The sequence below is a fragment of the Coregonus clupeaformis genome, chromosome 21 (genome assembly GCF_020615455.1).
Source record: "Coregonus clupeaformis isolate EN_2021a chromosome 21, ASM2061545v1, whole genome shotgun sequence".
In the NCBI taxonomy this organism is placed as follows: Eukaryota; Metazoa; Chordata; class Actinopteri; order Salmoniformes; family Salmonidae; genus Coregonus; species Coregonus clupeaformis.
The window spans coordinates 14,585,864-14,600,915 of record NC_059212.1 but is presented as its reverse complement, the minus strand read 5'-3'; the positions used below and the strand labels follow the sequence as shown (position 1 = coordinate 14,600,915).

Below are 15,052 nucleotides of genomic sequence, written 5' to 3'. Positions count from 1 at the left end.
TAACGTCAGCTATGCTAGCGATGACTATCAAAATATACATAACCAGATACATAACCAGTAGTCTATGGTTTAGCTACCGGTATACTCACCACCATTGGGGACCAACGAACTCCAACCACCTATTCCAAAAGATAGGGTCCTTCGGCAGGGCATGCAAACCATAGTTGGTCAATCCGCATAGCTACGGCTGTGACCTTTGAACGTGTTGGGGGCGATGAAACAACGGAGCCCCATTCAATGAAGGGAAGCGGAGGGGCGATTTACACGTGGAGCTTGGCAAAAGAGGGCATGATTTGTTGACAATCGTAATCCAAACACAACCTTCATTTACTCGTTGTGACGCACTGAGGTTCCAAACGCCGTTTTAGACGAGACTGACTTTATGACCAAAATGGTCCTATTTTCACTTTGTAGTCAATTTGACACTATAATAAAAGTTTGACTCATATCGATGCCACATAGGCCGTTTTCAAAAGGATGAGTTGGTTTTTAGGGGTAGTTTCTCTTTAAGACACTTTGTATTCCTTTATTTTGGCAGTGACCTGTACATCAGCAACAACGTCAAAGATCAGCTGATAGTCCACCCTCTTTTCCCAATGTCAAATGGAAGGAAACGACCAACCTGAACTTGTCCAATAAGAAATGCCTGTTTTTGTTGCAGAACGTTTTCCTACTTAACGGTTTGCTACGGTGTGGACTAATAATTACACCCCTGCACTGGTGGGGTAGCCAAGCCTGCTCCAAAGCAGAGCCCTTTATCAAGCCAAAACCTCCACCTGCTCACCTCCAACACAATCAAAGCTTGAAGCCAGGACGATCAATCGAAGCTTGAAGGATGGATAGAAAATAGCTCAGGTCAGATAGCCAATTTCGACACAACTCCCCTGAGTCAATAAATCTTGATTAAGTCAGGTCACCTTCACAGGAGGATCACATCCCACATTAACAAAATAACCACAGAGAGAGTTACCGGTCATCTATCACACCAGGGTTGTATTAATTAATGCAAATCGTACCAAAACGTTTTGCAACGGAAGCAAGCACTTCTTATAGACAGGTTGGTTGTTTAGCAACAAAACCGACATGTGCACAACTATGGGGTAAAACAGATGGGGTTGGCTTAGATTGTTGATAACGTGTAAACTATATTTCGTCTCCAAAGTTTTTTGAAATCATAAAGTTGCACAATGAGCACTTCTCTGAAATACATTGTTACAGTTGTTGGTTAGCTAGCATTTTTTTTTTGCCATATTAGCATAGACGTGACATCAGTCAAAACACCTAAAAACAAGGTATCAAGAACAAGATCAAAAGAGCTGAAATGAGCCACTTATGATCCACTTCTGGCCATCCAGAACCATAACACACAGCCTTCTGGCCCCTTTGCTAAACCGTCTATAGCACAGTCCCTCCCAGTTTTAGTCTGTGTTCTTCTGTTTGGTTACTAATAAACACGACAGAGAGTCGGCTCTGATCTTAAAGGAAGACTGATCTGCTGTCTGAAGCCTGAAGAGCACAGCACACTACTAGCTGGCTATGTTCTGATAAGTGGACCAGGTTCTATTTCAGGATACTGTAAAACACAGTGTGAATGAGTAGTCTGACTCATAGGGCAACAATTGGTTGACTCATACCATGTCTATTTCATACCACATTTTGGACACTAACCACGTTTCAGTTCACAGTTTTCATGCGAGTAAAGTTATACCGTATAAAAAAAATAATTACAGGAAGTTTCGGTACAATTTTATTAATGCCTACAGATAATTTGTTCATTCGACGTAGTGGGATCTTTTTGTGTCTGTAAAATGAATTTGTGAGAAATGGCGGTGGAAACGCCTTTATGCGCAAATACTGAAATAATAACAATCAAAGGAAACTTGAAGTCACGCAATTATATGGTGTGTCATTCTCCCACTAAAACTTGGGAAACCATGCAGTTTATTAGGCTACAGATGAAATACATTATTTTGAATTTCACAGGGTGTTGAAAGTGCATGCTATGAGCTTGATGCTCCTATCCAATACATATTGAGGGTCTTATTCTGGTGACATGAAGATAGATGATTGACTACTGTTTGACAAATACAAATATTCTCGCTCTTATCCATAATAATCTCATCATGTAGACTAGCCTACCTGCACTGTATCTGTGAGCTGTTGGCTAGAGCGCATGTGCCAAGACCAGAGTAGGCACATTTGCTATTTAACTCAAGTTTTTGGGACAAAACATACAAAACTATCGGTAGAGATGAAAATGCGATGGAAACACATTGAATTTGAGATTTTTATTCGGTACATGAAAACTTCAGCGAAATATTACATTTTGTGTGCACTACATCATCACGCACTGATTTACCTCTGCAACAAGTCCGTTTGGTGGAAACTAGAGGTCATCAAGGATCCACCTGAACCTGAATACCTCAGACCCGGGATCCTAGCGGGTCCAGATCCAGAATTCTAAACAATGTCACGGGTCTGGGTCAGAACTGATATGATCGTCATGGGTCTCGGGTATGCTTCATTTTTACTGACTTGTCTGGAAGGGCCAAGAGAGAGAGAAATGGTATCATTTATGCTGCTGCTCTTTTTATTGTATTTTTTATTTTATTACATTTCAAATTACAATACAATAACAAAAAAACATAGGACATCACTACACATATTTTATCTGAAGAAACATAAAATAACATTGAAGTAAAATAATAAAACCACTACACATGAATTGAGTTTCAAAAGTTAAAGTACCAAAAATAAAATAAGGTCAGGGGTTATAAATGTACAAACCTATGATAGAGTTGTAGGAATAGTGTTGTTTTTTTGTTATTGATTAATTCGAGAGTTTATTAAATATTGGATTTCATGTAAAAAATATATTGCATTTGGGGACAGACTTCAAATATTTGTTTTTGTGTATAAAATTTACCAGAGAATTAAGAAATTAACGACTAATTCAGTATTTTTATTTTCATTTGAATAATAACATATTACATATTTCATTGTAAATACATGGGTCTTATTAATGAAATAAAAAATGTAGATACTTCACTTCAGAGTCACACTCATAAAAAATGTGTATAATAGTTTCCCCTTCTTTATCACAGAAAAGGCATATGTCCTCGAAGTCCATGAATTTAGACAAGTTATTGCAAGGGTACATTTTGTGCAAGATTTTAAAGTGAATTTATTTTACTTTATTTGATATACAACATTTGTGAAGGAGCAACCAAGCATTCTTCCATTCAATTTCAGTAATAAATGCATTCCAGAAGAATTTCCTGTGCAGCTGGTCTTTGCTTTTCACAAGTGGTTCGTGGCGCGTGTAGCTTGTTGTTGGCCAATCATAAGTAATCAAAGCGGCAATAGGCTACAGGCATAGAGCCTCAGTGTGTGGCAAATGTTAGGAGATATCTAATCAATGTAGAATGGAATTAAAATGACATAATTCTAAGTTAAATGAGAAGGATAAGATACAACGACCACGAGCCAACAGGTAGGCTCCTACTTAATATTCTGACTGGAGTTGTTATTTGTAACCGTAGGATGAGAAAGCGAATGCACTGCAGCCTTAATTGACCTAGCTAGCTAGCTAGATTATATTCGAGGAGGGGGTATCTGCATCCCAATATGGCGGCCGGAGAACGGGCGAGTCGAAATAAGTGAGTGTATGGAAAGCGAATCAGCTAATTGGGCCGATTTGTTGCCTCTCAAGACGGGTTATTTACTAGTGGCTGATGCACTTGTCAATAACCCGGCGATCAGTACTCAACGCTCCGGAGTTGTGCCTGCCGATTTGAAGTGTTTCCTACTGGGTATAATTCATGGTCGTGTCGCCTGTGCGGTGGTAACGTTAGCTACGTGGCCATTTTCTCTCACATGATTGTATTTAAAGTAGGATAGAAGCCTACACAATAAATAACTAATATTGATAACCATCTAGATGTCACCTTAATACTGTAATACATAGTCTACTACGGCAACAACCGGAACACAGTGCCCTTTGCTCCCGCTTGGCAAGCACCGGTAACGGTATGGGAAGTAGCTACCCAGAGTGACAGTAAGTACACGCATACAACGCATGAAGCAACAGTAGCCTAACAGTTACACCTATAATTCATAATTTAAATCAAAAATACAATCGTCAGTTTTATAACAGAAAATGTACAATGGGTAAAAGTAACTGATAGACTCACTCATCCTCTGACCTAATGGAAGAAAAAAAACAGCTCAATGAAAAACCTTATGTTTTTGCTGTATTTGTGTTTATAGGAAGTTTTCCTATCGTTATGACCTTACCAGGAATAACTACTGTAGTACCCACAGTTTTTCCTGATAAGATCATGAGGGCAGGAAAAACTCCTGGTCCAAATAGAAACCCAACTCTGCATGGGAAAGAAAGCCAAAGGAGATTTAAACTGCAACACAGACAAGACACTTTTCCCCCTCTACCAACTTTTATTATCCATTTGCACTGTGAACACATCAAAATAAAGCAATGTCGTCAACATTCCTTTCATTTGCACCCCTCCCCCCCACCCACACCCCCCACCACAAAAAAAAAACACTATACATCTTCACATAGTAACAAAAGTGGTGTGCAGTTGCAAAAAATAAAATAAAAAAACGCGGGATTTACTGTCTGGAAAATTTGTACCAATCTAAATCACTGAATCATAAATAGCTTTGTAATGCATCAAGAATAAGAGACTAGCTTATTTGATCTTCAAAGTCTGTTCAGAAAGTTTGGCTCTTATATTTATCATCACATTTGGATCGCATTGGAACATCGCTCAGATGCTCCTTGGCTATAAGACTGCATACCTACGCTCTTTCACACTAGGATTCTGTCCCAAATGGCACCCTATTCCCTTCATAGAGCACTGTAGTGCACTATTTAGGAAATGGGGTGCCATTTCAGACGCAGCTAGGAAAAAAGTAGACACAAATGTTCCTTTCGTAAGGAAGTAAAAACATTGGAAAATGAAACTGACTGAGGTCTCGTATCCCTTATTCCCAGCAGTGATTTTTATTTGTACCACCAGATTTCCAAAGGGCTTCTTATCCAGCTCATGTTTCACATGGAATTTATAAGATCCATTTCACAAAGGAAATAATATGGGAAGTTGTTTTCCCCACCTCCATCTATCCATCCCCCTTCCGCTCTCTCCATCTCACTCGCTCTTCAATCTCTGTCTCCACAGTAAAACGCTATGCTGTTAGAAAATATAGTTTTGGTATATTGTTTTGTACATAAGAACTTGAAAAAAACATGGGAAGCTCCAACCTCCCCTTCCCAATGTCTAGAGTGACATACTGTGCCTGCTGCTTCTATCTATGAAAAACAGGTAGAAGGTATTTTCCTGAAGGACTGCATCTGAACACAGGGGTCTATTCTGGGTCCCCAAAGTACTTGTGGGGGGGTGTTGTGGGCCCGTGTGTGTCCTTTCTCTTCTAGTAGTAGTCCTGGTGGGGAGGAGGAGGGCTAGGTTTGGGGCGGGACCTGTGGAGGAAGGAGGCCACGTTCCAGGCTCAGAACCTCAGGTGCGACTTGTGTTTCACCATGTATCTGTAGAGGGAACAGGAAAAGAAGATGTCATATGTGGTCAGAAGGAGCTCATGCATTCTACTGTCACCCCATTCAAATATAAATCCCAAATCTTTCTATAACCCCAGAGTATATGAAGTATACACTTTTACAGATAGATTATTATTTAACTCAATGTACACGAGTGCTAACACATACAATAAAACGTATCTACCAGGGTTGGGGTCAATTCCATTTCAATTCGGAAAGTTAATCAAATTCCAATAACACATTTTCCCAATTGAAGATAATTGGAATTCAGTGCACTTCCAGAATGAATTTTAAATATGTTTTCTGAAGTATTTTTCAAGTAATTTCATTGAAAAGATAGACCAGTATAGAAAGAGGGAAGGGAGACGAGGGTCCCTAACAAAGTATAGGTGGGCTTGGTATCGACCCCATTGCGTCACGAACATACATGTGCACAAATATGCTATCAAAACACACCTGTCGAGGGTCTCCCAGAACTTCAGGAACATGGGCCGGTCCAGATGGCGCTTGTGGTGGCTCAGCTCCAGCACGGTCACGTCCCACTTCTGCACATTGGGGTCCATCTTCTGCTCGTCATACTTCAGATGGAAGGCTCGGACTGCAGGGCGACCACAGCCACACACAGTCAATTAGGTAGGACCAATACTCGTTTCGAGACATGGGTTGGACAGGTTAGCTCAAATACATTAACTTAAGTCCATCTTAAGGTATCACAGGTTTGGAGCCAAAGAACTGTATGGGTGGCACTTTACAGTTTGAAATAACTGGGTAACTAGTTATCTGTAACAAGAACGACATTCAATTACATCGTCGAAAGTAAAGTGCAACCCCTGTATGTATAAGAGCAAGTGGGAGGAATCTCACTTTTAGCGAAAATGTCCACAGGAGATCCGTCAGGCAGCAGCCAAGGCCAGCCCTTGAACTGCCAGGCAGGGCCTTGCACAAACACGGCCACCACGCGATCCCTGCACAACACACACAGTCAACATCAACCTCTACTGCAAAAACAATTCATACAAAATGAGACCGTTTTGCATTACATTTACGTCATTTAGCAGACGCTCTTATCCAGAGCGACTTACAAATTGGTGCATTCACCTTATAGCCAGTGGGATAACCACTTTACAATATGTTTTTATGTGTGGTACAGTAAAATGGGAGTACAATTTGCACAATCGTCACATTCTAAGCCAGATTTAGAGAGGATGTATAGTCATTTGTGGCCATGGGGCATGTTTTGAGGGGAGGGTTGCTAAAGTGGTGTAGTAGTATGTGGATGTAGGGTCAAGTACTGACATGTACAGCCGGCCATTAACACAATATCGTCAGGTACTGTCGATCATGTAGTACTATTGTGTCTACACACACTCATGAACAATCACATATTGCTCTCTAAGAGCATTCCATGCCTGGATTGTGCAACATTTGCCCATTATTCATTTCAAAATTCTTCAAGCTCTGTCAAATTGGTTGTTGATCATGGCTAGACAACCATTTTCAGGTGTTGCCATAGATTTTCAAGTATATTTAAGTCAAAGCTGTAACTCGGCCACTCAGGAACATTCACTGTCTTCTTGGTAAGCAACTCCAATGCATATTTGGCCTTGTGTTTTAGGTTATTGTCCTGCTGAAAGGTGAATTCATCTTCCAGTGTCTGGTGGAAAGCAGACAACCTGGTTTTTCCTCTTGGATTTCGCCTGTGCTTAGCTCCATTTAGTTTATTTTTTATCCTGAAAAACTCCCCAGTCCTTAACGATTACAAGCATACCCATAACATGATCAGCCACCATTATGCTTGAAAATGTTGAGTGGTACTCAATAATGTGTTGTATTGGATTTGCCCCAAATATAACACTTTGTATTCAGGACAAAAAGTTAATTGATTTGCCACATTTTTTTGCAGTATTACTTTAGTGCATTGTTGCAAACAGGATGCATGTTTTGGAATATTTTTCTTCTGTACAGGCTTCCTTTTCATTGTCAATTAGGTTAGTATTGTGGAGTAACTACAATGTTGTTGATCCATCCTCAGTTTTCTCCTATCGCAGCCATTAAACTCGTAACTGTTTTAAAGTCACCATTAGCTTCATGGTGAAATCCCTGAGCGGTTTCCTCCTCTACAGCAACAGTTAGGAAGGATGCCTGTATCTTTGTAGTGACTGGGTGTATGAATACGCCTTCCAAAGTATAATTAATAACTTTACAATGCTCAAAGGGATATTCAATGTCTGCTTTTTTTTATTTTTTTTATCTACCAATAGGTGCCTTTCTTTGCGAGGAATTGGAATACCTCTCTGGTCTTTGTGGTTCAATCTGTTTGAAATTCACTGCTCGACTGAGGGACCTTACAGATAATTGTATGTGTGGGCTACAGAGATGAGGTAGTCATTCAAAAACATGTTAAACACCATTATTGCACACAGTGAGTCCATGCAACTTATTATGTGACTAGTTAAGCACAATGTATGCTTGCCATAACAAAGAGGTTGAATACTTATTGACAAGACATTTCAGCTATTCATTTGTAATTATTTTGTAAAAAATTTGGAAAACATAATACTCCATAATGACAAAGTGGAATTGAGTATAGGCCAGTGAAAAAAATCTCAATTTTTAATTCAGGCTGTAACAACAAAATGTGGAAAAAGTTGAGGGGTGTGAATACTTTCTGAAAGCACTGTATATATGGAAGATCATGAACAGTCATGTATGTTCATAATGTGGTCATGTATCATCATGTATGGTCCTGGAGACTCGCCAGTTCTAAGCGGAGTGTATGTATGGAAGTTCATAAATGGTTATGTAGTAGGGTCATGTACGGTCCTGGTGACGGTCAATGATACGAAGTGGAATGTATGTATTGAAGATGCCAAATGGTCATGTACGGTGGTGGTGACTCACCAGTCCTGCGGAGCTAGTTTGAGGGGCTGGTCGATGACCCTGTAGGGCACGGTGACGCTGAGCGTGGCCCCCCCGGGCTGGATCTGGTCCTTGCGTCTCTGGAGCAGCACCTCGTTGTCCCGCTGGATGCCCTGCTTCTTCTTCTCCTCCGGCGTTACAAACCTTACGGAGAGGGGAGGGAGGCGAGTAATGGCTAATGCATACGATACAAAACCTCCATCAAGAATGCATTACTGTTAGCAACAGTTCTTTAGAATGGCGTGCAAGGCAAAAAAAATAACTGTGACTACGAGTACAGCGAGATCCTTGATGAAAACCTGCTCAGGACCTCAGACTGGGGCAATGACCCTAAGCACACAGCCAAGACAACGCAGGAGTGGCTTCGGGACAAGTCTCTGAATGTCCTTGAGTTGCACAGCCAGAGCCCGGACTTGAACCCCATCGAACATCTCTGGAGAGACCTGAACATAGCTGTGCAGCAACGCTCCCCATCCAACCTGACAGAGCTTGAGAGGATCTGCAGAGAAGAGTGGAATAATCTCCCCAAATACAGGTGTGCCAAGCTTCTAGCGACATACCCAAGAAGACTTGAGGCTGTAATTGCTGCCAAAGGTGCTTCAACAAGTACTGAGTAAAGGGTCTGAATACTTATTGCAAAATGTCTAAAAACTTGTTTTTGCTTTGTCATTATGGGGTATTTTGTGTAGATTGATGAAAAAAATAAAAAAAATTGAATCCATTTTAGAATAAGGCTGTAACATAACAAAATGTGGAAAAAGTCAAGGGGTCTGAATACTTTCCGAATGCACTGTACCAGTCAAAGTTTGGACACCTACTCATTCCAGGGTTTTTCTTGATTTTTACTATTTTATGTAGAATAAATAGTGAAGACATCAAAACTATGAAATAACACATATGGAATCATGTAGTATCCAAGTGTTAAACAAATCAATATATATATATATTATATTTGAGATTCTTTAAAGTAGCCACCCTTTGCCTTGACGACAGCTTTTCACAATCGACATTCTCTAAACCAGCTTCATGAGGTAGTCACCTGGAATGCATTTCAATGAACAGGTGTGCCTTCTTAAAGTTAATTTGTGGAATTTCTTTACTTCGTAATGCGTTTAATTGTGTTGTGACAAGATAGTTGGTATACAGAAGATAGCCCTATTCGGTAAAAAGCCAAGTCCATATTATGGCAAGAACAGCTCAAATAAGCAAAGAGAAACGACAGTCCATCATTACTTTAAGACATGTAGGTCAGTCAATACGGAGATTTCAAGAACTTTGAAAGTTTTTCAAGTGCAGTTGCAAAAACCATCAAGCGCTATGAAACTGGCTCTCATGAGGACCGCCACAGGAATGGAAGACCCAGAGTCACCTCTGCTGCAGAGGATAAGCTCAGAGTTACCAGCCTCAGAAATTGCAGCCCAAATAAATGCTTCACAGAGTTCAAGTAACAGACATCTCAACATCAACTGTTCAGAGGAGACGGCGTGAATCAGGCCTTCATGGTCGAATGTCTGCAAAGAAACCAGTACTAAAGGACACCAATAATAAGAAGAGACTTGCTTGGGCCAAGAAACACGAGCAACGGACATTAGACCAGTGGAAATGTGTCCTTTGGTCTGGAGTCCAAATTTGCAATTTTTGGTTCCAACCGCCGTGTCTTTGTGAGACGCAGAGTAGGTGAACGGATGATCGCTGCATGTGTGGTTCCCACCGTGAAGCATGGAGGTGGTGGTGTGGGGGTGCTTTGCTGGTGACACTGTTAGTGATTTATTTAGAATTCAAGGTACACTTAACCAGCATGGCTACCACAGCATTCTGCAGCGATACGCCATCCCATCTGGTTTGCGCTTAGTGGGACTATCATGACCAACACACCTCCAGGCTGTGTAAGGGCTATTTGACGAAGAAGGAGAGTGATGAGTACTGCATCAGATGACCTGGTTTCCACAATCACCCGACCTCAACCCAATTGAGATGGTTTGGGATGAGTTGGACCGCAGAGTGAAGGAAAAGCAGCCAACAAGTGCTCAGCATATGTGGGAACACCTTCTAGACTGTTTGAAAGCATTCCTCATGAAGCTGGTTGAGAGAATGCCAAGATTGTGTAAAGCTGTCAAAGGCAAAGGGTGGCTACTTTAAAGAATCTAAAATATATTTTGATTTGTTTAACACTTTTGTTTACTACATGATTCCATGTGTTATTTCATAGTTTTGATGTCTTCACTATTATTGTACAATGTAGAAAATAGTAAAAATCAAGAAAACCCCTTGAATGAGTAGATTCAAGATAAACTTTTGTCTGGTACTGTATATACACTGCTCAAAAAAATTAAGGGACCACTTAAACAACACAATGTAACTCCAAGTCAATCACACTTCTGTGAAATCAAACTGTCCACTTAGGAAGAAACACTGATTGACAATAAATTTCACATGCTGTTGTGCAAATGGAATAGACAACAGGTGGAAATTATAGGCAATTAGCAAGACACCCCCAATAAAGGACTGGTTTTGCAGGTGGTGACCACAGACCACTTCTCAGTTCCTATGCTTCCTGGCTGATGTTTTGGTCACTTTTGAATGTTGGCGGTGCTTTCACTCTAGTGGTAGCATGAGACGGAGTCTACAACCCACACAAGTGGCTCAGGTAGTGCAGCTCATCCAGGATGGCACATCAATGCGAGCTGTGGCAAGAAGGTTTGCTGTGTCTGTCAGTGTAGTGTCCAGAGCATGGAGGCGCTACCAGGAGACAGGCCAGTACATCAGGAGACGTGGAGGAGGCCGTAGGAGGGGGCAACAACCCAGCAGCAGGACTGCTACCTCCGCCTTTGTGCAAGGAGGAGCACTGCCAGAGCCCTGCAAAATGACCTCCAGCAGGCCACAAATGTGCATGTGTCTGCTCAAACGGTCAGAAACAGACTCCATGAGGGTGGTATGAGGGCCCGACGTCCACAGGTGGGGGGTTGTGCTTACAGCCCAACACCGTGCAGGACGTTTGGCATTTGCCAGAGAACACCAAGATTGGCAAATTCGCCACTGGCGCCCTGTGCTCTTCACAGATGAAAGCAGGTTCACACTGAGCACATGTGACAGACGTGACAGAGTCTGGAGACGCCGTGGAGAACGTTCTGCTGCCTGCAACATCCTCCAGCATGACCGGTTTGGCGGTGGGTCAGTCATGGTGTGGGGTGGCATTTCTTTGGGGGGCCGCACAGCCCTCCATGTGCTCGCCAGAGGTAGCCTGACTGCCATTAGGTACCGAGATGAGATCCTCAGACCCCTTGCGAGACCATATGCTGGTGCGATTGGCCCTGGGTTCCTCCTAATGCAAGACAATTCTAGACCTCATGTGGCTGGAGTGTGTCAGCAGTTCCTGCAAGAGGAAGGCATTGATGCTATGGACTGGCCCGCCCGTTCCCCAGACCTGAATCCAATTGAGCACATCTGGAACATCATGTCTCGCTCCATCCACCAACGCCACGTTGCACCACAGACTGTCCAGGAGTTGGCGGATGCTTTAGTCCAGGTCTGGGAGGAGATCCCTCAGGAGACCATCTGCCACCCCATCAGGAGCATGCCTAGGCGTTGTAGGGAGGTCATACAGGCACGTGGAGGCCACACACACTACTGAGCCTCATTTTGACTTGTTTTAAGGACATTACATCAAAGTTGGATCAGCCTGTAGTGTGGTTTTCCACTTTAATTTTGAGGGTGACTCTAAATCCAGACCTCCATGGGTTGATACATTTGATTTCCACTGATAATTTTTGTGTGATTTTGTTGTCAGCACATTCAACTATGTAAAGAAAAAAGTATTTAATAAGATTAGATTCATTCAGATCTAGGATGTGTTATTTTAGTGTTCCCTTAATTTTTTTGAGCAGTGTATATACAGTAAGGGAAAAAAGTATTTGATCCCCTGTTGATTTTGTACGTTTGCCCACTGACAAAGAAATTATCAGTCTATAATTTTAATGGTAGGTTTATTTAAACAGTGAGAGACAGAATAACAACAAAAAAATCCAGAAAAGCACATGTCAAAAATGTTATAAATTGATTTGCATTTTAAATGAGGGAAATAGGTATTTGACCCCTCTGCAAAACATGACTTAGTACTTGGTGGCAAAACCCTTGTTGGCAATCAGAGGTCAGACGTTTCTTGTATCTGGCCACCAGGTTTGCACACATCTCAGGAGGGATTTTGTCCCACTCCTCTTTGCAGATCTTCTCCAAGTCATTAAGGTTGAGGCTAACGTTTGGCAACTCGAACCTTCAGCTCCAGCTCCAGATTTTCTATGGGATTAAGGTCTGGAGACTGGCTAGGCCACTCCAGGACCTTAATGTGCTTCTTCTTGAGCCACTCCTTTGTTGCCTTGGCCGTGTGTTTTGGGTCATTGTCATGCTGGAATATCCATCCACGACCCATTTTCAATGCCCTGGCTGAGGGAAGGAGGTTCTCACCCAAGATTTGACGGTACATGGCCCCGTCCATCGTCCCTTTGATGCAGTGAAGTTGTCCTGTCCCCTTAGCAGAAAAACACCCCCAAAGCATAATGTTTCCACCTCCATGTTTGACGGTGGGAATGGTGTTCTTGGGGTCATAGGCAGCATTCCTCCTCCTCCAAACACGGCGAGTTGAGTTGATGCCAAAGAACTCCATTTTGGTCTCATCTGACCACAACACTTTCACCCAGTTCTCCTCTGAATCATTCAGATGTTCATTGGCAAACTTCAGACAGGCCTATATATGTGCTTTCTAGACCAGGGGGACCTTGCGGGCGCTGCAGGATTTCAGTGGTTCACGGCGTAGTGTGTTACCAATTGTTTTCTTGGTGACTATGGTCCCAGCTGCCTTGAGATCATTGACAAGATCCTCCTGTGTAGTTCTGGGCTGTTTCCTCACCGTTCTCATGATCATTGCAACTCCACGAGGTGAGAGCTTGCATGGAGCCCCAGGCCGAGGGAGATTGACAGTTAATTTGTGTTTCTTCCATTTGCGAATAATCGCACCAACTGTTGTCACCTTCTCACCAAGCTGCTTGGTGATGGTCTTGTAGCCCATTCCAGCCTTGTGTAGGTCTACAATCTTGTCCCTGACATCCTTGGAGAGCTCTTTGGTCTTGGCCATGGTGGAGAGTTTGGAATCTGATTGATTGATTGCTTCTGTGGACAGGTGTCTTTTATACAGGTAACAAACTGAGATTAGGAGCACTCCCTTTAAGAGTGTGCTCCTAATCTCAGCTCGTTACCTGTATAAAAGACACCTGGGAGCCAGAAATCTTTCTGATTGAGAGGGGGTCAAATACTTATTTCCCTCATTAAAATGCAAATCAATTTATAACATTTTTTACATGCGTTTTTCTGGATTTTTTTGTTGTTATTCTGTCTCTCACTGTTTAAATAAACCTAACATTAAAATTATAGACTGATCATTTCTTTGTCAGTGGGCAAAGGTACAAAATCAGCAGGGGATCAAATACTTTTTTCCCCTCACTGTATATATATATATTTTTTTTTCTTCACACTACAAGGTTTGAATAACACTGAAATTGTTAAAATTATGTCCTTTTAGGGTAAGAGCGGTTTGCAAATAGTCCGGGTAGCCATGATTAGCTGTTTAGGAGTCTTATGGCTTGGGGGTAGAAGCTGTTAAGAAGCCTTTTGGACCTAGACTTGGCACTAGCGGTACCAGTTGCCGTGCGGTAGCAGGGAGAACAGTCTATGACTAGGGTGGCTGGAGTCTGACAATTTTTAGGACCTTCCTCTGACACCGCATGGTATAGAGGTCCTGGATGGCAGGAAGCTTGGCACCAGTGATGTACTGGGCCGTACACCAGGCGGTGATGCAACCAGTCAGGATGCTCTCGATGGTGCAGCTGTAGAACTTTTTGAGGATCTGAGGACCCATGCCAAATCTTTTCAGTCTCCTGAGGGGGAATAGGCTTTGTCGTGCCCTCTTCACGACTGTCTTGGTGTGTTTGGACCATGATAGTTTGTTGGTGATGTGGACACCAAGGAACTTGAAGCTCTCAACCTGTTCCACTACAGCCCCGTCGATGAGAATGGGGGCGTGCTCAGTCCTCTTTTTTTTCCTGTAGTCCACAATCATTTCCTTTAAGTAGCTGAACATGTCATTACTACAACCGTCCAAAAGAACAGCAACTGCTTTATTTTGAAAGAGTGCCTTTGATTTGACGGCCTGCACATAGGCAGTTCGGGTCAACATGACCGTTAGACCCAATGACGCATTTCTGCCCATGAGCTTAGCTTGCTAACATTGTCATGACATCGCCTACAAGTGTGATCGGGGATTTCTATTGGAGAACGTTTTTGGACCTCTATGTTTATTCTCTGACGATAAGGCCAATAAGAAACGCTAATTTTCTCCTAATGAAAATCCTATTATTAAATGCAACTAGCTACAGTGGGGAGAACAAGTATTTGATACACTGCCGATTTTGCAGGTTTTCCTACTTACAAAGCATGTAGAGGTCTGTAATTTTTATCATAGGTACACTTCAACTGTGAGAGACTGAATCTAAAACAAAAATCCAGAAA

The 15,052-nt window shown here is 42.2% G+C and overlaps 1 protein-coding gene across 1 annotated transcript in view; it reads right to left on the bottom strand.

Moving 5' to 3' along the window:
- Positions 1–2,626: 2,626 nt before the first annotated feature.
- The window catches only part of LOC121534963 (parafibromin-like), a 73,933-nt gene continuing 61,507 nt past the window's right edge, over positions 2,627–15,052 (bottom strand). Inside the window, exons 14-17 of the mRNA XM_041841604.2 lie at positions 8,477–8,638; positions 6,440–6,540; positions 6,032–6,173; positions 2,627–5,566 (exon numbers count right to left, since the gene is read on the bottom strand). Coding sequence (XP_041697538.1) covers positions 5,530–5,566; positions 6,032–6,173; positions 6,440–6,540; positions 8,477–8,638 — 442 coding nt within the window. The 3' untranslated portion in view covers positions 2,627–5,529. The remainder of the gene's footprint in view (positions 5,567–6,031; positions 6,174–6,439; positions 6,541–8,476; positions 8,639–15,052) is intronic.